This window comes from Acipenser ruthenus, chromosome 2 (genome assembly GCF_902713425.1).
Source record: "Acipenser ruthenus chromosome 2, fAciRut3.2 maternal haplotype, whole genome shotgun sequence".
Taxonomy (NCBI): Eukaryota; Metazoa; Chordata; class Actinopteri; order Acipenseriformes; family Acipenseridae; genus Acipenser; species Acipenser ruthenus.
In genome coordinates, this window is record NC_081190.1 from 10,059,583 (window position 1) to 10,081,672 (window position 22,090).

At 41.6% G+C, this 22,090-nt stretch overlaps 1 protein-coding gene across 1 annotated transcript; it reads right to left on the reverse strand.

The window, feature by feature from the left end:
* Window positions 1-961: 961 nt before the first annotated feature.
* On the reverse strand, window positions 962-21,055 carry LOC117963069 (repulsive guidance molecule B-like). The gene is made up of 3 exons (XM_034901565.2): window positions 20,438-21,055; window positions 9,847-10,364; window positions 962-1,996 (listed from the first exon to the last, which is right to left on the reverse strand). Exons 1-3 carry the CDS (start codon window positions 20,547-20,549, stop codon window positions 1,283-1,285), a joined length of 1,344 nt encoding a protein of 447 aa, XP_034757456.2. The 5' UTR covers window positions 20,550-21,055; the 3' UTR covers window positions 962-1,282.
* Window positions 21,056-22,090: the final 1,035 nt, after the last annotated feature.

Below are 22,090 nucleotides of genomic sequence, written 5' to 3' on the forward strand. Positions count from 1 at the left end.
GTGAAAACTATCAAAACCTGACATTCCTTTATGAGCAAAGCTGAACCAAAGCGTTGAAGTGGGGCGTGCACAGCTAGCATCTAAATAACTCAAGACACAGTAAACAACATGATAACCAAGTCTCGTTAACGTATCAGACACCCACCGCTTAGAAAACATGGATCTAAGCAGCACGTTGTTAGAAATCCAAGCGACTGGTATGTGAGGACTTGAACACTGTTACCTGCAAGGGCAATCCACTGGACTGCACCTGGACTGTTCTCTTTATATTGAGAATGTGTGCTTGTGAAATGTGCTGGTCCTGCAGAGGTAGCTGCAGTCTCAGCTTCGAGACACACACACTCACACACCTCAGCACTGTCATTCCAATACCTCTTTCTCTGTGGAACAGGGTTACTGTGGGCCCTGCACTGCTTCACTTCATACTGGATTAGATCTCTATGGCAGTTTTCCTCTGGTTCTACTGGTCTAATTCTGTTCAAAGGATTACAGTCTAGAATGTGGTTCAAAGTGAAATTGAGTCAGGGGTGCAGGGGGGGAAAAAATGTAAAGGGGTACAGGGACTTACTAACTGCCTAGTATTGAACCATTGCACTTCAGGACAGGTCCAGAACAATGGAAAATAAAACATGAAGGTAGATACTGTATCAAAGCAACCTCTTTCAGATGAAGAGTTTCCAGGAGTCTTGGAATAGGTCAGCCACGTATTGCTTATATATATCTTGAACCTTCCTGCCAAAAGGGACAAAGTTGTTGACATCAGCAGCTGTCCACTAAAAATTGGCCTGACACCACCCCAATCGTGCGACAAACTACCATGAAACAGAACTAGCATCCACTTGCTGTTAAGTGCTCTCTTCCCCCACTTTCAAAAACAAATAAATCATAACCGTTTACAACCACAAAATCATTTTTTTACCTAGAGAGAACACTTTTGTAGTTGCAAAATAAAAATAAAAAATTAAATAAAGTGCTTTTATTTGCTTAAAAAAACAACAACCCTATTTTAGGGACGTAAAACAAAAAAACAAAAAACAAAATAAAATCATACAGAACAATTCTACCACATCCAGCATACCTGAAAATAAATTGTACACACCCAAGTCCAGTCCAAATGTGGAGCTTCTTTGTTTTGTTTCTTTTTCAGGATTGGATATCCCTTCATATACACGGTATATACATATTTACTTTTTTCTTTTTTTTTTTTTTTTTTTACTTCCTCAATATATTATGACAATATATATTTATTTTTTTGTCTATAGACAACAACAAAAAACAACAACTACAAAAGCAACACAATGATAAAGCAAAGGAGTCCAAGTTTGAAGACAGGAGTGCGGGGAAAGGAACAAGGTCCGCCGTTTGCCTGGTTGGGGAAAATGTGCCAGCGTTCCCTCTGCGGGTGCAGCGCCTCCAGATCCTGCAGGGCGCTATAGGCGGCAGAGGTGAAGTTGGCATCCCCAGTGGTGAGGAGGTCAAAGACACAGGAGTGGAAGTAGATGTCCTTCACTTTGAGTTTCTCCCGGCACTTGGCTGTGGCACTTCCAAGAGAGAAGCTCCCACGTGGATGCTGTGGGATATTGTGTGGCTGCTGCTGTTGGTGGTGTTGGTGTTGGTGTTGGTGTTTGGGGTGGTGCAGCCCCAGGACTGGCAGAGGGAGGTACCCATCCTCGTCAATGCGCTCCGCCATGGGGCATCCGTTCATGCAGAGCTGCAGGTCCTGGGTCTCATCGTAGGCCAAGGCCAGCTCCTCGGGCATGCGCACGGCCAGGGTCAGGTAGCGGCCCACCTGCCTCACGATGACGGTGGCCCCGATGTAGCGGGCGTGGATCTCCGCGTGCTGCCCGGCTTCCTTCTCCACGATCCGCAGGCTCTTGGTGTCGCCGTCGCCTCCGCTGGTGGTGCCGTCCACGAAGGCAGCAGGGAGGTCGTCCGTCACCGCCTGGTACACCTTCTGCTCTGTGCACTCTTGGTAAGGTTTGAAGATAATCGTTACCTGAGAAACACAATGATAAAAAGGTGTTTATTTTTACTGTATTAATCGTATTCACTATTATTATTACAAAGTAGTTCGAGCTACTGGCAGGGTGAAGGGTGTTGGATAAAAAATGAGCTGGCTGCTTTCTCCCCTCACATCAAAAGTTACTACCAAACATAATTTGAAGAATTTTTTTTTTTTTAATCTGCAAATGAACACAGTCCTCTATTAAGCTAGAATATTATTGTTGTATGGAATTGGAATTCAAACACGAGTTGCTATACTGTAAACGAAGGCACAACATACAGAATTCTAGGAATTTATTTCCTAAATTGTTGTCAGACTTGCTGTGCACATTACTGTATGTAGAGTGAATGGGGTCCTTGTTTCTCCTCAGACACTGCGTTTGTGTGAGGATTTCACACACACACACCATACTGTAAAGCAGTATGTAGGAATTCAGCCAACTCTCAATGGACCAAGAGCAGCACCAATTGGCCAGACAGGTTAATTCAATGGCTTGTTACTGTTTTTTATAACTGAAATGAACATTATTTTGTGTACGTCGCAAGTTTACTTCAGAACACTGCTCTTAGTCTCTATGGATTCCAGCAGGAAGTAATAAAGGTTCAGCAATACTGAAAAGGATTTCAGGAATTGAAGCCTTGTTTATTTTTTTGAGAATGAAACTAAAGGTCGGCTTCTCAGGTCAGCATTGTGGTGTGATAACTTGGGGAGGTATATATACAGTACTGTGCAAATTTATTAGAACATCTCAAGATTTGCCATTTATATACCTACCTGCATGAAAACCTCTGGATGTAAGAATTCACCATGCAGCCACCCAAGAGCTACAGTGTCTGAGGACAACGCAGCTCTCGGGCAGCTTACAGGCAAGCCTGCAGGTGCCCGGCAAGACTACAGGGGTCGCTGGTGTACAGTGAGCCGAGGACACCCTGGCCGACCTAACCCTCCCTCCCCCCGGACAACGCTCGGCCAATTGTGCACCGCCCCCTGGGAGCTCCCGTCCACGGTCGGCTGTGGAATAGCCCGGACTCGAACTCACGACGTCCAGACTATAGAGCGCATCCTGCACTCCACGCGGAGCGCCTTTACTGGATGCGCCACTCGGGAGCCCCCGAGAATTAACATTTTTGGTCAGTCAATTAAATTTAATGAGTAAAAATATGCATCGCAATTTTGCTGAACAACTTGTCTGCCTCCCCTAAAACTTCATCTCCCAGAATACATGTCTTCAGTTACTAGGAAACTGTACACAAGCAAAACCAAGCCAACAAACATGATTCAGTCTCTGGCTAGCCCTGTTGTCTTTGCAGCCAATCACAGTAAGAATAAGAATAATTCAAAGCTACACAGGATGAAGCGTAAACACCCCAGTCCAGCTATAATATTAAACCAACTGTTTTATAACTTATTAATGCATGTCCTTAGTTTATTTATCTCTCTGGCTTTATATTGAAGTTTTAACATGTTCACTGAGTTTAAGAATTTAATGTTAAAATATAAGTAACGTAATTAATATTTGCAGAGTCAGTGTGATACCTCGAAAAAAATGTGCTGAGCCGATAAAGAACTCAGCACACGCGTGGTTGTACAGGAGTTCAAAGTAATATTGCAGTTAAAATGGAAGGCTCTTTGTTAATGCCTACCCCATTACCATTACAGATTGTACAGTATTTATCGAGATTACTCATGACTGCAAGGTAATGTCGCACTTTACTCTTTGAAAATTTTAATCTCTCAGTGTTAAAATTAGAGGGCAAGTTATTCGCAGACCCACAGCCTTATCTGGAGCGCTGGTCATCAGTGATATACAGTAGAAACAATAAGCACTAGTGTGGAAAGATCACTTTGTGTTTAATTAGGCATCTTAAACAACTTCTAAAAGTTACCATTTGTGGCTGTGTGTTCCTTTTCTCTTACTATTTTAAATTAATTGCATGTGCGGCATATTACAGTCATCAATTAAAATTAGACTATCACCAATTTGCCTATTTTAACAATTTTTCAAGGCTTTCAGTTCCAGTGGTTTGATTTCATATGCACAACAAATCAAAACAGAAGCAATTGGGTGTTCTAATACATTGCACACTAATATATATTATATATACAGTATATAAAGCAAATCTAGCTAATACATTTTCAGCTGTGGCTGATATCCAGAAAGGCTCTATGTTCTCATCAGTGATCTCCTGTAGGCCTCTAATCCAAATCCCTGGACAGCATACAGTACATTAAGAAAAGTCTGGTCCACTGACCCTTTAGCATCAGCTAATTGTAATAATGCAACAAAACAAATGATGCAGTCAAAGTATGCCTGAAAGCCAAAATGACCTGAGTGGCATCATGAGACTTTTTGCTTAAGTAATGGGTTTCATCTGCTTTGTCTTTGTCATAAGGTTACAGATTCTGTGATTCAGACAAACAGGCTATTGTACAGATAGCAGGACCGGGGAGCAGTCAGTTAAAACATGGCATGCAGACAATTACATACTGAAATTACAAATAGCAATGCCACACGCACCAATGGATCAGTGCTGAAAACATTCCTATCAGCGGCACTCTTCAGTTAAACCAATTTACTTCAAACATGTAGCATGGGACCATTCTACAATCAGAGACGTTAATCCCATTAATAGACCAAAGCTTATTCAATTTGGGACAGTAAAATGACCACTCTGTGATGTTTGTACAACAAAGATATATACTGTCTGAAAATACTAGTCAGAGACTAGATTAAGAGAACCATATGCTGCATTCCAGGCCGTTCTGTGTCCTCCTGGAGTTTCATGTGCACAGAACACCCCAGGCCTCCTGGAGTTTCACGTGCACAGAACACCCCAGGCCTCCTGGAGTTTCACGTGCACAGAACACCCCAGGCCTCCTGGAGCTTCACATAGACAGAACACCCCAGGCCTCCTGGAGTTTCACATAGACAGAACACCCCAGGCCTCCTGGAGTTTCACGTGGGCAGAACACCCCAGGCCTCCTGGAGTTTCACGTGGGCAGAACACCCCAGGCCTCCTGGAGTTTCACGTGGGCAGAACACCCCAGGCCTCCTGGAGTTTCATGTGCACAGAACACCCCAGGCCTCCTGGAGCTTCCTGTGCACACTTAAGGCCTTGTTGAATATCTGACTGGAATCCCCAGTAGAGCTGATTTTTTTAATCTCAAAGCACTTTACAGTAACATGTAAGTAGCATGTACAATTTGTTGGCAACACTAAAAATAACTTGACATATACCATACAAAGCAGGTCATCATGTCCTGTACCTACAGTATATAGAATAACGTCCATTAACAAATAACCACTGCCAGAGGAAAGAGAAGCTTGGCCGCAGGAAGAAAGGTCACCAGCTGTGAGGCCATGTTGGAATAGGGTGCGTTCCATTGGGCAGAATGACAGCGTTAAAACTGAGAAAGAATAGGGAATGCATGGAGTACAATAGTCTTCATTTTTAAGCAATAGGCATGCATTTAACCAGCATCTCCAAGAAATGGCTCTAGCTGTTTGAGTCCAAGTCATAAAATCTGCACATGTGATCCTTAGAGACTATATGAGAAGTGCAAAGTCAAAAGAACAAACAGAAATCAACAATGCAAACTAATATTTCAGAGCAAATGACTACATTCATCATTCAAAAAAGCTGATACAGTATAAAAGTACAAAAAGAGTAATACTGTGCCATAAAAAACAGGTTTAAGTCAATATGACTATCTATAAGGAGACCAACTCAAGCAACAAATACACCTGCGCTACAGAGAACAAAGCATTCATTGTTACACTTAGTTTTTTTTGTTTGTTTCTCCTTTAGCATGCAATATGAACTCGAACCCTATCAGCAAGATAAAAGAAAAGGTTCCTACATGTACTGTACAACAGCTGTGAAGAATGAGAAGATAAAACTGTTAACCCTAGCACGGTGCCAGACCCGTTTCATACCAACACCAACAGGGACTGGCAGGGAATAAAGGGTTCACTATCGGCTTAATCAGGCACAACTAAACAGGAACCAAAGGATTAAGGGATGGAGGGAGGGAGGGAGAAAGGGAGGGGGGGGGTTGACTGAAGTCTTTAAAATCTTAAAAGGAGTTGAAAAAGTTAACCATAACCAATACTTTAAGCTCAGTACAGTAACCAGGACCAAAGGACACAGTTGGAACTGAAGTGGGGACTATAGGACAGAGCATAGCAGACACTTCTTTAAACAGAGTGGTGAGGGGATGGAATGGGTTACCAAGTCATGTTGTTCACACTGAATCACTATGATCCTTGAAGACTCGACGACAATGTTTTGAGATCTGCTAGCTAAGAGGATTCAGACAAGCACTGATGTAAACTACTAGTTTTGTAGTCATATTAAAGGTTACTAATTGATGTCCAGGCCAAACCTAGGGAGAAAGCTGGTGTCCCACAGCTCTCGTAAACCTACATTTGGGAAATGTGAAGAGCCTAGACTATTAACAAGGCTGTCATTGTGCTAAATGAGTGCACATGAGTGATGGACACTCTAGCTTTAAATGGAATGGAGTTGCGTTATACAACTGGGGTAATAAAATAACACAAATGCTGCAAAGAGGTTTACACTTCACTGGCAGTTTGCCTGCATTCAATTGCCATCCGGTGACATAAACTGATTGAGGATGAGGCTGGCTATAACCAGCAGCCACTAATGCAGTAGGACTGTTTTGTTATCATTTCCGAAGATCTGGCCCCATTAAGCACTAGGAAGGACAGGCATGGACTGTGTGTAAGAGCATCAACCCCACTCCTTTAAATACTGTACATGTGCTAATGACATTCTGATATGCTGTTGACTTGAACAACTCAAAATTCATTGTGTGTAACTTTCAATTTTCAAAATGTCTGCTCTAGCTGGGGTTTGAGAGCTGTCCTCCAAATCAGGAAGTGCAATTAAAAAAAAAAATTTAAAAAAACGTAAGGGCTCTGGCTTTTCTATTCTGTGTCACATCAGGAATCGTTATTACTGTGTTACCTGTTTGACAATGTGGGCAATAATCCTTACACTATCAGAGCGGACATTTTGAAAAGAGCTTTGAAACAGTGTAAAAGGTTGTCAGGATGTTAATGAAAAGAAAAATTGCAGGTACATTATTTAAACAGCTGAGGTAACACTTGGGAACATGTAACGCTATATTTTTCTGAACCACGCTACTTACTCTTTAACTTCATTCCACTGCTAAAAAGGAAAGCAATCCTTTAAACATTAACAAAAAAAAAACGCACATAATAAATGCAGCAAACTAACACTAAGACAGACAAGGAATTTGTCCTGACAGGTGCATACTAAAAACCACTCTGTTGACACAACTGTATTCTCTAAATATCCTAACTAATAGCAGGAGTGGCTGGTTAATAGTGTTCGCTTGCTCGCCCAACCCCCAGCCTCTTATTAATGAATTCCGCTTCCCTTCTTCTGGGTGATGTGCGTTTCATTTACCCCATCTCACGTGACACCAGCACATCAACAATGCTGTTCAGCCGTCAGCCAGGACTGGCTATGATTGGTTTAAAAATGTCTGGATGGAGCGCAGCCGGTTAGCAAACACAGTGATCAGCATGCATGTGCAAAGACAACAAAGGCTATAAATATGAGCAGCACGACTTCGTCTCTTCTCAGTCTTGCATGGTGTGTTACTTTACGGAAAGACAGAAAATGTTTAAGCTGTTTAAATATTAAAATAAAATTCACAAGTCTAATTATCTTTGTCTAACTTCGTCTAACTTTAAATTAATGTTATTTGTCTTATTTGTTGAACTTCACCAATGCTTTAACTCAAGCTCAATTTTTAATCTTGTTGATAACCGTGTCCGGCTTTTTTTCCTAGGTGTTTTTAAATTATTATTTTTTTACTGTTTGTAGCTGATCTTTTATTAGGTCTATATAAATTATTTGCTGGTTCCTGAAAATAAAAAATGAAAATGTACTTCATTATTAATTACAGTGGTTTTTGGTTTTTTTTCCCCCTTTGGCCTTAATTGTGACTTCCATTTAAGGTCTTATTTTTTCCTGTTCTTGGTCTTTGAACTTGGGATTGATTTAGATTCAGGGACAACTTAAATTTAAATAATAAAGTAAAGTAAATCGAAAAACTTGCCATGATAAGACATCACAGAGCAAACTTTTTGCATCGCTTCCAACAAGAAACAGATCCACTGGACAGTGCTTCTACCGCTGAGGTTGGTCCCCTGGACCACACACCCTCACCTGCATCTCAGGTGTAAACACCCCAATATTTTGGCCACAAGCTGCCACTGACTAATAACACTACTATAAGTGATTGCTGTGCATTCCAAATGCAAAAGCCAATACAAGAAGCAGACCACTTCTACACTAGTTCAGTCCAGTTCAGTCCTCCTGTGGAGGCCTGTCTTTGGCAAGTGGAGGCTCACTCGGTCCCATCCTCTATTAAAGCAATTAGGAGAGGCTGACTTCTGTCAGTCCTCAATCCTAATGGGAGGTGAAAGACTCCAAATCAGCCTCATCTTCTTCAGCCACACAAGGAAGCAACTTGGACTCGCTTCAAATCTCTTTCAGATCAGTCCCATTGCAAGACGCAAATGTAGCCTCCAAGCCCTGGTGATTCACATCCGGATCTAGGCTAGTCAGTACGAGTCAAAGCCAAGCACTCCAGCAATAAAGCACTGTACAGTGGAGCTGAACTTGGAGCATCTTGCAGGCTTGTGGAGTCTGAACAGGCTGGTAGGGGAGGGGCTTGGGGCTCCCAGGTGTTCAAGCCTAGGGTGCCCTCTCACAATTTTTTCCCTTAAATCACAAGTCATAAAAGTACAGACTAATTTATCACCTAATATTTTCCTCCAAGTTGTTACTGGAGAAACTTGTACTCAGTGACAATATTCAAATGGAGTGGGGACTGGTCTCAAAAGGGCTTTTCATTATTTGTGACCAAGTGGGGATGCTGTGGGTCACTGGGTCAAGCCCTGACATACTGTAGGAACTGACCATTCAACTGCAGACCTAGCTGGGAACTGGTATAAAGAATAACACCACACTGTGGTTTAAAAATGTCAACATAAAATGCTTGGAAAACAAAACCAGCAGCAGCAAAAACAAGGAGAGACCTACGAGAATGTATTATGCTAATGAATGTTAATAGAAGTACACTGACTTGAGATACATTTATTTCCCTTGGGCGGTAAAGATTCTAACCCATATCTAATCTTTTCTATTTTTTTTTATTTAAGTTCTGCTACAGTGCACACAGGAAATGGATCATAAAGCTTAGCAACAGTAAATGCTAACAAGGCATGACTTTCAAGCCCCGCTTACCACCAGATGCAATCAGGAGGTTTTGAAATGCTCTGGTGCCATCAAGACATCAACCAAACAGCTCAGAGATTAGAGCAGGTGCTTCTGGATCGGCCCCCTCGTGGCAATGGATTGTACTGTTTTACAGAGACTGAAGATCACCACTGCAGGCTGTACAGTTCAACGACTCAAATAAAACACTTGAGAAATCAACAGTTACAACTCATTTCACTCAATGGATACATTTCAGAACTGTTAGCGCTTTGGTCAAACACAGGACAGCTTGTGGTCAGTGAAGCACAGGGTTACCATAAGACTCAACGTACACTAGGACAGTGTGGGACAGTTCAGTTCACATTCTGGGAAGTGTAGTCCTGCTGTGAAAGGTACCCGAGACAGGTACAACATAAAAGAATGCATTGCAATGCGAGTTGAAAAGCCTGAACTGTCCTGGTGTACATGGAGTCATATGGCAACTCTAATGAAGGAGCTGTAACAGAAGCTTCAGGAAACCACCAAAAATAAAATAAAATTAAGTCAAAACATGAAGCTCACCTTATTAGTTGCTGTAGCAGTGGAGCCTGACACAACAGGCACGTTTGTGACTTGCACAGACAAGTAGTTGTTATCAATCAGGGGCCAGGCTCCCTCCACCTTGCAGGTCTGGAATTGGTCCTTGAAAGTCCTGAGGTGGGGGTCCCCGAAAAGGCCACAGAAGAGGTAGGTGGGCTGCCCTGGGTCCCCTGCCCGGAACTCCCTTCCGCTTCCATGGTGACGGCTGTGATAGTTGCAGGACTCTGGGGCTGTCTCGGGGTGGGTGGAGGAGGTAGGCCCATCCTTGGAGCAGTTGCGTTGCATCATGAGGTCGCTGATGCCCAGCACGGCGGAGTGATAGACGAGGTTCCCGCGGCACGTCTTGGTGTTGCGGTGGGTGCAGGCCGAGTAGGCCCGGAGTGCTTTGCAGAACTCCGTGTCGAATCCATCCAAGGCCGAGTTGAGATGGGACGTCAGGGAGACGAAGTCCGACGTGCACTTCGAGATTCGACACTGCGTAGCCTGTGGCTGACACTCTCCTGAGAACCAACATGAGAAAATAAACATAAATAATAAACTAGTAGATACTTCCAGTTAACATGTCTTAACTGTCAACACTTTAAAAGGTTTCTCAGGTAAGGCAGATTAAGGCTTAATACAGTCGTTGATCCCAGGCATGCTACCCACTAAGGGATATTTAGTCATAGAAACAACACACAAAAATAGAAAGTTAAACTAGTATCAGTTTATCCACAAATCATAATTTACAAAAAGGAAAATAGATGCATATAAATCACATATGACAAGGTAATAAAGTGGTAGGCCCAGTTAGTTTTTTTTTGTTTTTTTTTAAATATTGTGTAGCATCAAACAGCCGTGGCACGGTAAAGTATTCTCCCTCAGTTACTGGTGGAGTTCGGCCTCCCGACAGGTGGGGATGCTGTGTTCACTAACTCCTATTCCTTACCAGTGATGATGTGGACCTTAAGTCTAGTGTCTGAGGTGGCCATCTTGGTAGAGGAAAACCGCATGTGCTACAGACACCATTTCCATGAGTCATTGTTGGATTAACTGCACCTGTTCCTTAGGGATCGGTGCAGAACTAATTCAAGGGGTGGAGTCTGGAGTATATATGGGAGGTGTGCGTGTTCGGGAGTTAGTCGTGCTAGGGGATGCCAGGAGAGAGGCGCGGAGCCACACACAGAGATATATAAATTGTTTTCTGCCAGCCCTTGTGTTGTGAACAGTGTTTGCAAGGACATCAATCCTGCTTCAGACTTGTTACATGGAACTACCCGAGTGAACCCGGGGTTGGATTACCTGGCTCCTGCACTTCCTTGGATCCCTTGAAAGTGCCATTGCTGGACTGACTCATTCACTGGCTGTTAATGTCAGAACCCGGTCTTACTGGTGTGTTTTTGTTCACCTGCACTTCCTTTTGGCTGTCCAGTTTGTGTTTGTGGAAGTGTCCTGCAGTGACAAGCAATCCAATAATTCAGAGGGCTGCTTTAAAAAAAGTGGAAGATCCTATTGCTGTCAGCCCAGGAGACTACCTTCAAACCTATGGTCACTCCAGCCAAGAAGAAACTTCACGAAATCGGATATATTTGGCAGATCGCACGAACATTAAAGCATCCAAAAGAGAAAGAAATGTAGCACTCTGCCTATGTTAGGACTAAATATCCATGGGTAGCATGCCTGGGATCAATGGCTGCAGCAAGAAGCTGTTTTTGTTTTCCACTTCTTTAATTTAGAAGTCAGGGCCTGGGTTACATCTTTGGTAGATAATGCTACTATTTTGAGTTTGTCGTTGGTGTCTGCCAAAAACAATTCTTAGACGGCAATGTACAGTTGTAATACCTGGAAGTCTGTGCAAAAAAGTAGTGTTATACTCTGCACTTTAAATAAATAATTAACGTGACAGTGTGTCACATAACAGCCTGACACATTCATTTCCATATGCAGTGGAGAAAATGCTACCCATCTTTTATGTGCTTTACCACTTTTTAATGGGACCAAGGAAGCTTTAGACTTATTCACACAGGCTTTTCAGCGGCAATTCAGTCTAACAGCACTCAAGTTTTCATCTCGACAGCAATACCTTCAGAAGCTCGACATGTTTACAACATCTCTTCAAAGTGGTTGTGAAATCCTCTTTAATCTAAATGAGCAGCAGTAAAAATGAGTCCAAATGACTTCCAGCTTCAATACACAAGCTCATAAAAAAGAATGAATGAATGAATGAATGAATTGCAGATAAATAAAATGAATAAAATGACAGTCAGCAGATTGCAGCTGGGGTTTTATGAATAAAAAGCGCCCAGCAAAGCCCATTCTAAAACGCCTCCCCACAAGAAAGCTATATCTGGACCACTTGTTCATATGCAGCCCCCCCACCATTTTTGTTTGACTAAGAACATGAAAGTCATTTCAAGCAAGAGAAGGTATGAAGTCGTTAACATCTCTTGCAGTGCGGTATCAACTGACTGCTAGGAAACCACATGCAGAAAACTCCCATTTAAACTCCCACAGCCACACAGCTGCAGAAATACACTAGAGAATAAACTCCTTCTATAGATTATGTATTTCACACTCTTTCAGTTACCTTATCTTCCATATTAAGCAAATTACTGTTTTAGTGACTAACAAACCCACCTCTTTATTGCTAGCTAACCCCCACCATTGCAGGCAATATCCAGTCGCTGATTAGCCAAGACAAACAACACAAAGAGAACCATTAGTATATAGAGATCTAGATACAGTGCAGAAACAGAACGCTGTATTGCATTTAACTGAAACTACAGATAACAAATGAGACCCAACTAGGATTTGATGTGCATGAAACCCAAGCTATGGTTCGAGGGCAAGCTAGTGCAGCTTTATCAGAGGCAGGAACTGAAGAGAGAAGCTTTTAACGAGGGTAAAGTGCACTTCATTGCCTTCCGTCACTAGCATACTTACTCACTTATTGACTTGTAATGCAGTTATATCACAAAGCTTGAGTCGAGCCGCACATTAGACATGCCCTGCAATCAATAACACTGCCGTTTGTTTCTGGAACACTTACTTGTAGACCAGCAGATTTATTTATTTTTTTTTATTTTTTTTGGACTTACATCATCAACTATTTCAGAACTTGTGATCAAATACAACACTGCAACTGGGGAATGGTTAGAGGAATAAACCCAAACGCTACATCATTTCACAATTGTTTTTATGTTTTTGTAGATACAGTACCCCATTCTCCTCTCAGCCAACACAATATTTGAAATCTGATGAGGAATAAACTCTACCTACTGGAACCAATCTATACAGAATGTAACATGTAATTTAAGCAGCAGACCAGAAGGTGGCAGCAGAAACATAACACACTATAATTACTACAGAAATCATCACAGTCATAGTCAGAAACAAGTGACTTGAGTGGTAGTGCTTTATTAATACAGTAGTTACCGCGTATAGGAACACTTCCTAATAGACCACTTTGCCTAAGAGAACATCCCTGTGGTGAAACTGATTTTTTCCCATTGTAAATGCACCGGCTAAAGGAACAGGAACTTCACTTAAAAGAACACCTTGGCACCAACAGCAATTCATTCACAACGGATACAGTACTGTTTTGTAACCTGACAACTCCTCATCAACAAACTTAAATTAAAATGTTTTTTACATTCTTTTCAAAAGTGACTTATCATCACAAGAGTGTCTTTAGGCACCCGGATTGGTTTATTCAATCTTTCGTTTTGTATTCTGATTTCCACGAGTGCACCTCGATCGCTACAAAACGGCATGTAAACAAACAGCAAAATGCACCGCTGTTTCTCCTGCTACACAAAGTTGAAAATTGTTCGAGCTCTTGAAAAAAACCCGAATCAAACACAAGTTGGGTCACAATGAAGTTGGAATCAGGGTTTTGTCAGTTCTGAAGACATGCTGGTGGGATTCGGGTCACAATGAAGTTAGAATCAGGGTTTTGTCAGTTCTGAAGACATGCTGGTGGGATTCGGGTCACAAGGTAGGTACAGTGCCTTGCGAAAGTATTCGGCCCCCTTGAACTTTGCGACCTTTTGCCACATTTCAGGCTTCAAACATAAAGATATGAAACTGTAATTTTTTGTGAAGAATCAACAACAAGTGGGACACAATCATGAAGTGGAACGAAATTTATTGGATATTTCAAACTTTTTTAACAAATAAAAAACTGAAAAATTGGGCGTGCAAAATTATTCAGCCCCCTTAAGTTAATACTTTGTAGCACCACCTTTTGCTGCGATTACAGCTGTAAGTCGCTTGGGGTATGTCTCTATCAGTTTTGCACATCGAGAGACTGAAATTTTTGCCCATTCCTCCTTGCAAAACAGCTCGAGCTCAGTGAGGTTGGATGGAGAGCATTTGTGAACAGCAGTTTTCAGTTCTTTCCACAGATTCTCGATTGGATTCAGGTCTGGACTTTGACTTGGCCATTCTAAAACCTGGATATGTTTATTTGTGAACCATTCCATTGTAGATTTTGCTTTATGTTTTGGATCATTGTCTTGTTGGAAGACAAATCTCCGTCCCAGTCTCAGGTCTTTTGCAGACTCCATCAGGTTTTCTTCCAGAATGGTCCTGTATTTGGCTCCATCCATCTTCCCATCAATTTTAACCATCTTCCCTGTCCCTGCTGAAGAAAAGCAGGCCCAAACCATGATGCTGCCACCACCATGTTTGACAGTGGGGATGGTGTGTTCAGGGTGATGAGCTGTGTTGCTTTTACGCCAAACATAACGTTTTGCATTGTTGCCAAAAAGTTCGATTTTGGTTTCATCTGACCAGAGCACCTTCTTCCACATGTTTGGTGTGTCTCCCAGGTGGCTTGTGGCAAACTGTAAACGACACTTTTTATGGATATCTTTAAGAAATGGCTTTCTTCTTGCCACTCTTCCATAAAGGCCAGATTTGTGCAGTATACGACTGATTGTTGTCCTATGGACAGAGTCTCCCACCTCAGCTGTAGATCTCTGCAGTTCATCCAGAGTGATCATGGGCCTCTTGGCTGCATCTCTGATCAGTCTTCTCCTTGTATGAGCTGAAAGTTTAGAGGGACGGCCAGGTCTTGGTAGATTTGCAGTGGTCTGATACTCCTTCCATTTCAATATTATCGCTTGCACAGTGCTCCTTGGGATGTTTAAAGCTTGGGAAATCTTTTTGTATCCAAATCCGGCTTTAAACTTCTCCACAACAGTATCTCGGACCTGCCTGGTGTGTTCCTTGTTCTTCATGATGCTCTCTGCGCTTTAAACGGACCTCTGAGACTATCACAGTGCAGGCGCATTTATACGGAGACTTGATTACACACAGGTGGATTCTATTTATCATCATTAGTCATTTAGGTCAACATTGGATCATTCAGAGATCCTCACTGAACTTCTGGAGAGAGTTTGCTGCACTGAAAGTAAAGGGGCTGAATAATTTTGCACGCCCAATTTTTCAGTTTTTTATTTGTTAAAAAAGTTTGAAATATCCAATAAATTTCGTTCCACTTCATGATTGTGTCCCACTTGTTGTTGATTCTTCACAAAAAATTACAGTTTCATATCTTTATGTTTGAAGCCTGAAATGTGGCAAAAGGTCGCAAAGTTCAAGGGGGCCGAATACTTTCGCAAGGCACTGTATATAAAGGATATAATGACATATACTGAAGTGTTGTAATACATGTGCACACTACTGTATATAATATACTTTCTACTTGTTGTCTTGTGGAAACACATTATTAACACCCAAGGTCTCTTTTTTGAGCTGGGAATTATTTTATGAATGTTATTATAATTACACTAGTTATTGTAAACATACACACTACTGTATATCCACCAAATGCCCCAGGGTCGGTTCTGTCCTGTAAAATGCTCACCTTCCAATGCTGAAGGGTCACATCCCTACAGTACTAATGCAGGGAGGGGGTCTTGAAATAATGCCCTTTGTTTCCCAGCGCCATGGTGTTTGGGGCCAGTGTTCTGCTGGAGGAGATGGCTTTGGGATGAACCTCCCTGTAAAACCCAACCCCCTCCTGTTTCACAGTTGTTAAAATTCACTCTGTACGGTTCTTGACCCCTGGTGCCCTGACCAAATTCCACATCTTGAATTTTCACTCCAGCACACAGTAACTGACTGGGCCCCTTTGGAAAGGAGCATGACTGTTCAAAGAGCTAGCCTGTGTAAATATCTCCAGTAAGCTAATTGCATTAAGGCGTGCTCTGTGCACAGACCCCATCCCAAAAGCAGGAACCACAAGTTAATTGAGAATAAAGAAAAAAGGCAATTTTTTTCCCCCTCCTGCAGGATTATACTGGATCTAACTTTATTAGTTACCAAGGTTACTGCCAGACAGACACACACTCATACACAAAAACATGAATGCTTTTATTTATCCTGATCTCCCTCCCTTAAACAGTTTCAACCTGTGAATATCCAAGTACAGTATATGTGTGTCCTGAACACTTGATCATAAAAATCAGAATTTGTCAAAAAGACACTACATGTGTCTGCTGGACCAAGTTTAACTTTAATAGTCATTTACTGAGTTTTTTTTTTTTTTTTTTTTTAATCAGAACATGTAAGTCAACAGTCATTTATTTTTATAAGCAAGGATGTCTATAGAATTATAATTTATGGAGGCGTTGCAATATATTAACACATTAAGTACTAAATACATTAAAAAAAATACACAATGTAAATAAGGAAAATGGCACTTATAAGTTAAAGTCCTCAAGTGATTGTGGAAGGGTTCAGGGTTAATTGATTTAAAAAATGACAAATTATACATTTGAAGTCTGACAAAGTGCAAAGGCCAATACACATGATCTGACAGCAATACAACAGCTGTAAGGGTCTGCAGTCCGAATGAGAGAGCAGCTTACCTGCTGGAGCAGCATGTCGATTGTCGATGCACAGCACATTATAAATAAGCAGACAGTGCTTCAAGCCGGTCTTATTTATCACTGGAAAGAATCGGCACTGCACTTCTTTCCTGATTGAATGGAACCTAAAGAAGCCCTTCCCTGGGACACAGGGACCCTGTTCTGCCCCTAGAACCACACACTGCCCTGGGACACAGGGACCCTGCTCTGCACCTAGCTCCACACTCTGCCCTGGGACACAGGGACCCTGTTCTGCACCTTGCTCCACATCTCTCTTTACCATCCTATTAAAAACAGTAAATGGCTTTGCACTCGATTATCTCTTCCTATCATACTCATTCGACAGTCAAGTTCCTGGGTTAAAAAATGAACAGTCTTCTATTAAAACCATTGGAATGACCACCAGCTGTGCTGTACACTGCTATTGTAACCATGTTTAAATTGTGACAGTCCACTGCTAGTGCAACCCTGTTTAAACTGGGACAGTCCACAGCTATTGTGCCCACAATGCCAAAGCCATAACTTCCATCCCCTGATCTCCTTTAACAGCTTTTTTTTTAAATAGCTGTCCTATTTATTCCTAGGTCAGTCTAAGCCCCTGTACCATGAAGCTGCAAGCTATTTAAAAATATACACCAGGAGCATCGGCAGAGCAATTTTCTCCCAAGTATCCTAAATGACACTAATAAGACAGAGATCCAGTGTTAATGCAGAGCTCCGTTTCTGAGTGATCATTGCCCTATGCAAAGCTTCACTGAGTTACAGCTCTCCGTCACTTCATGGAGGAGATCTGGATGCCTAACTGCCATCTTACTCAAGGTAAGGTTAGAACAACACATGATCATGACTCTCTCTCTCTCTCTCTCTCATTTCTTTTTTTTTTTGTCTGGCAACACGCAATGTACTGTATATGAACAATTCTGACTTGTAAAGCTGGATTTAAAAAAATAATAATACATAGGGATCATATCTGCTACAGAAATGGGCATTACTGGATTAAACTGGGCATTGAAAAATTAAAATCTTCAGTCCCCCCCCCCCCCCCCCCCCCCCCCTCCTCTCCATTTTAGGGGAGAATAGTGGTATCCATGATTAAAAAAATAAATAAAAATGGTGTCTTTCTCTTTCACTGTGCAACACCACACATCACAAGCGTACTTAAAGAGACTGTGGGATGCAGAGATGGATGAAGAAAAGTAAACCAGACTGTGAAGGTCTGCAGACAAGAGGAAAATGACTAGACGCCTTCCTCTAGGAATCAGAAAGCAAGGCTAGCAGCATGCTGTAGGCATGTAACCCTAATGCTCAGTTGTGTACAAAATATGATGGTACTTGATGGATTACATTTTTAAAAAATGAGCGGGGGAGGGGGGGGGGGGGTAATGCATTTCAGACTCAGGTTTCTATTACTGCGAGAATCTTTCAACTAGAAATCTTCATATAATCATCACAACCTATAATCATACACCTCAACTGTCTTCTTTTCTACAATGCACTGGTGACCGACTTGCATTTTACTGTGTCATCATTGCTCATTCGGTCTTCACAAGATTCAGCAGCTTTGAGAAGCCTTTCCTTAGGCATTTGGAAAGGACAACCGGGGGGAGGGGGGGCATGGTTATTATTAAGCCTGATTAAAACGACTCCTCTAATGTTTAGTTGGGAGTATCCGCTGGGCTCTCAAATCAAGAGGATGTTTCTTCATTAAAAGTGAAACTAATCAAAGTCCATTATGCTCAGCTGCCCGAGACCATGTTTTGAATATTCAATATGAAGGTGCGAGCATTCGACAGACACCCAGCACCATTCCATCTAATGGTGAGGATACCAGAGTGGAGCAGCTGTCAAGAGGCCAGGTGAAAACTGGACACCACATGTGTACAAATAACAAGAGAGTCTTATTCACAAGCCACTTCAACCCGAGGGGAGTCGTTTAGTAGGGTGTAATAGAGCATCAGACATAAAAAAACAGTGCTAAGATAAATCACTGCTGATGAGCATGGCGCTTTTTATTCTTTTTTATTTGTATTCTGTAAAAAGATGTTAGGGTAGCCAATAAAATAGGAAAGAACAGGAGTAAATGAAACAAGATAATACAACAGGGTTAGTGTGAGGGACAGGGTTAGGGTGAGGGTGAGGGATAGGGTCAGGGTTAGTAGGGTGAGGGTGAGGGACAGAGTTAGGGTGAGGGATAGGGATAAGGACAGGGTTAGGGATAGGGTTAACACAACAGGGATTAACAATCAGATGCTAACAAAAATAAATAAATCGGTCCCGTGCATTGCCTCCTGTTTCACATTCGAGGAATACATCCATTGTATCCGATTTTTTCCATGTCGTCTTGAATGAATACATTGAATCCACCTTTTAACTGAGGACACTTTCAAATAGATACATTGAATCCACCTTTTAACTGAGGACACTTTCAAATAGATACATTGAATCCATATTTTAACTGAGGACACTTTCAAATAGATACATTGAATCCATCTTTTAACTGGGGACACTTTCAAATAGATACATTGAATCCACCTTTTAACTGGGGACACTTTCAAATAGATATATTGAATCCATCTTTTAACTGGGGACGCTTTCAAATAGATATATTGAATCCATCTTTTAACTGGGGACACTTTCAAATAGATACATCGAATCCATCTTTTAACTGGGGAAGCTTTCAAATAGATACATTGAATCCATCTTTTAACTGGGGACACTTTCAAATAGATACATTGAATCCAGTCAGCTCCACTTAAAGCATGTTATTTAAAGTGTCCAGAATAAGGGCTACAATTTGCAGGATACACGATGTCACCTCGGAGAGTTTAGGAATGCAGTGGATTGAAATGGGTACAAAACGCTCCTTTCAGCAGGTAAGTAAAAACAATAAAGTCTATCATCACTAAATCTTCTAACCCTAGACTACCAATATAATAGGGTTTCCTTAGTATAGTAAATTATATGGGTGTTCATATTTTAATTGAAACATTCAGGGAAAATGTGTACTTTTAAAATCTTAAATACTTTCTCAAACAGTTAACACTGCAGCTATTTTCTACATTCAATAATGTGCATCTGAAATAATTTTTTAAAAATTTAAATGCTAGACTTCATATCGAAACGTAACCGTGAAAAGTAAGTTTACTATAACGTGGCAGACTTATTGGTTATTACAAGCCAGGGTATGTCGGAAACAACGCATGATGTATATGCTGAAGCGAAATGCCTTTTAGTGGCTTGAAAACCATTACTTTGTACAGAAATACTAAAACCTTGAAAGGAACGCGCAAGGCTGATTTAGTTGAAATGCTTCCTCCACTAACACACACGAGCCTGTCTGTAGGTTGGGGATGGTAACTTGATCCCAGCCCTGACTTTCAGTAAACAGCATCGGCGACCAGAAAACCAGGACGCAAATCCATTACAGTAACAAACAAAAAATACCGGTACACAAGTGCACATTTCAATATGTTAATATATAAAACAGATAAACGGCTATGTTAGGACACGGTGAAGCCAGTCAAGTAACTTCATTGATGTCTGTATATACAATTTATCTCTAAATAGCATAATTTTAACGCACATGCCGTTTTGATCCGTGCTAGTTGGTGGAGTATGCCTCTAGATCGATAGCACTTCGCAAAATGATCTCTTTTGAATATATATTTCAATAGTGTTAAGCGGCTATAAATTATTAATAAAAAAAATCAAATTACCTATGTGGACCCAAGAGGAGACGGCGATCAGGACCAGAAGAGTTAGGACAGGAGGCGGGGAGCGGAGGCGTTCAGCCCCGGGGTAGTAAAATCCTGCTTTCCCCATACCCATCCATCCAGGTCGCGTTGCGGGACTCAAATACACCACGGGAGGGACAGAGCTGGAGCTGCGACAGTGCCGGGAAATCGGGCCTCTGCTCTCCGCTTTCTCTGTAAGCGATCGCGCAATGGCATAAACAGACGGAAAGGAAAGTAAAACAATACTAACAAAACGCGAATGCTTGTTGAAATCCCAATCGACAGCACTGCGCGTCTGAGCTCTCGGGTTTACTTCTTATTGTATCGGTTCTCCAGAAGTATTCTGAGCCTGTTTTTCGTTGCTGTTTAATCCATCCGAACCTCTCTTACTGCGGTCAATCTCAGTTGTGCACTAACTCTCTTTCTCTCTCTGGCATGCACACTTGCAAAATCCATCCCCTTTTCCTAGTGATCACTTGCAAATCTACCAAACCATATCTGACACTTGAACGGAACACCCGCCCGCAAACACAAGGCAACGCCCAGCCACAGACTGACAATTCCTTGGAGGCCGGTGTCAGCGGAGCAAGCAGACTGTATCTCCTTAGTGGGAATATTACATGAGATTATATTGATAGCGGATGATATTGCGTGATTTGCTTTCTACGATATGGTTTATTTATTTAACATCCCCAGTCTACTATCAAAAACACAGAGATAATATTATCCCCCAAAACAACAAAACATAAATAAATGAATAGAACTGAACATGTAAACAAATCCATAAATGCATAAATAAACACACATTGCATACTGCATACTGAGCAGGTGAAACATGTTATATCTAACATATATCTACGTATATTCCGATCTTTTTTCACGCCAAAAGATTAACTAGAAACACATGAGTGCCGTTTAAAAAAAGTGTGGGGGCAATCTGAGGGTATAAATCTCACAATGTAATCCTTAACTAGAAGTTGCCACATATTACCCACTCTGCCTGGGTAGACGTGGCTGTGTGTGGGAGACATAGGCTACTGCAGGCTAATTAGCCTTAGGCATATGGAAAACTAACATGTTGCCTAAATGTAAGTGCTACATTTTGGAAAAAAATTGCAGCCTGCACAAAAGACAGTGGACCCTTTCATATATGTCTCATATACGATTTATTGGGCAACTGTGGGACTTTATACCAAGTGACGCACATAGTTAATAATGAAATAGCTGAATTGAGTTGATATCAGAGATAGTGTACAACTCAATATCCATTGTAAATACATTGCCGGACCTGTGAAATACTCACTTTGATATATTGTATCAGCAATAGCTACAGTCATGCATTGCTGTATAAAACATCTCCACTGACATTGAATAATAGAAATGCCCCCATTACTTGCGCCACACACGCCAACAGGACGAATCAGGGTTCAGAATATGAACAATGGATCGATATTGTCCGCATTTCGCGATTGGTTGAAGTAAATGCCAGTCATCACTCCCCTCATCCGCAACTGGACTATCAAGGTAGGTTGCGCAGTTACCGATACAAAGCAGTGATAACTTGAGAAACTGAATCAATCCAGCATCCTTTTAAAGTTAATCACAAACTTACCAGTCAATAACAGCTACTACTGT

Bases quoted from the DNA above. Each gene is read 5' to 3' on its own strand.
- LOC117963069 (XM_034901565.2), bottom strand. From the start codon at position 20,549: ATGGGTATGGGGAAAGCAGGATTTTACTACCCCGGGGCTGAACGCCTC. The intron at 10,365-20,437 runs GTAATTTGATTT...GTTGGTTCTCAG, and splicing joins CTCCTCTTGGGTCCACATAG to GAGAGTGTCAGCCACAGGCT. The intron at 1,997-9,846 runs GTGAGCTTCATG...TGTGTTTCTCAG, and splicing joins CTGCTACAGCAACTAATAAG to GTAACGATTATCTTCAAACC.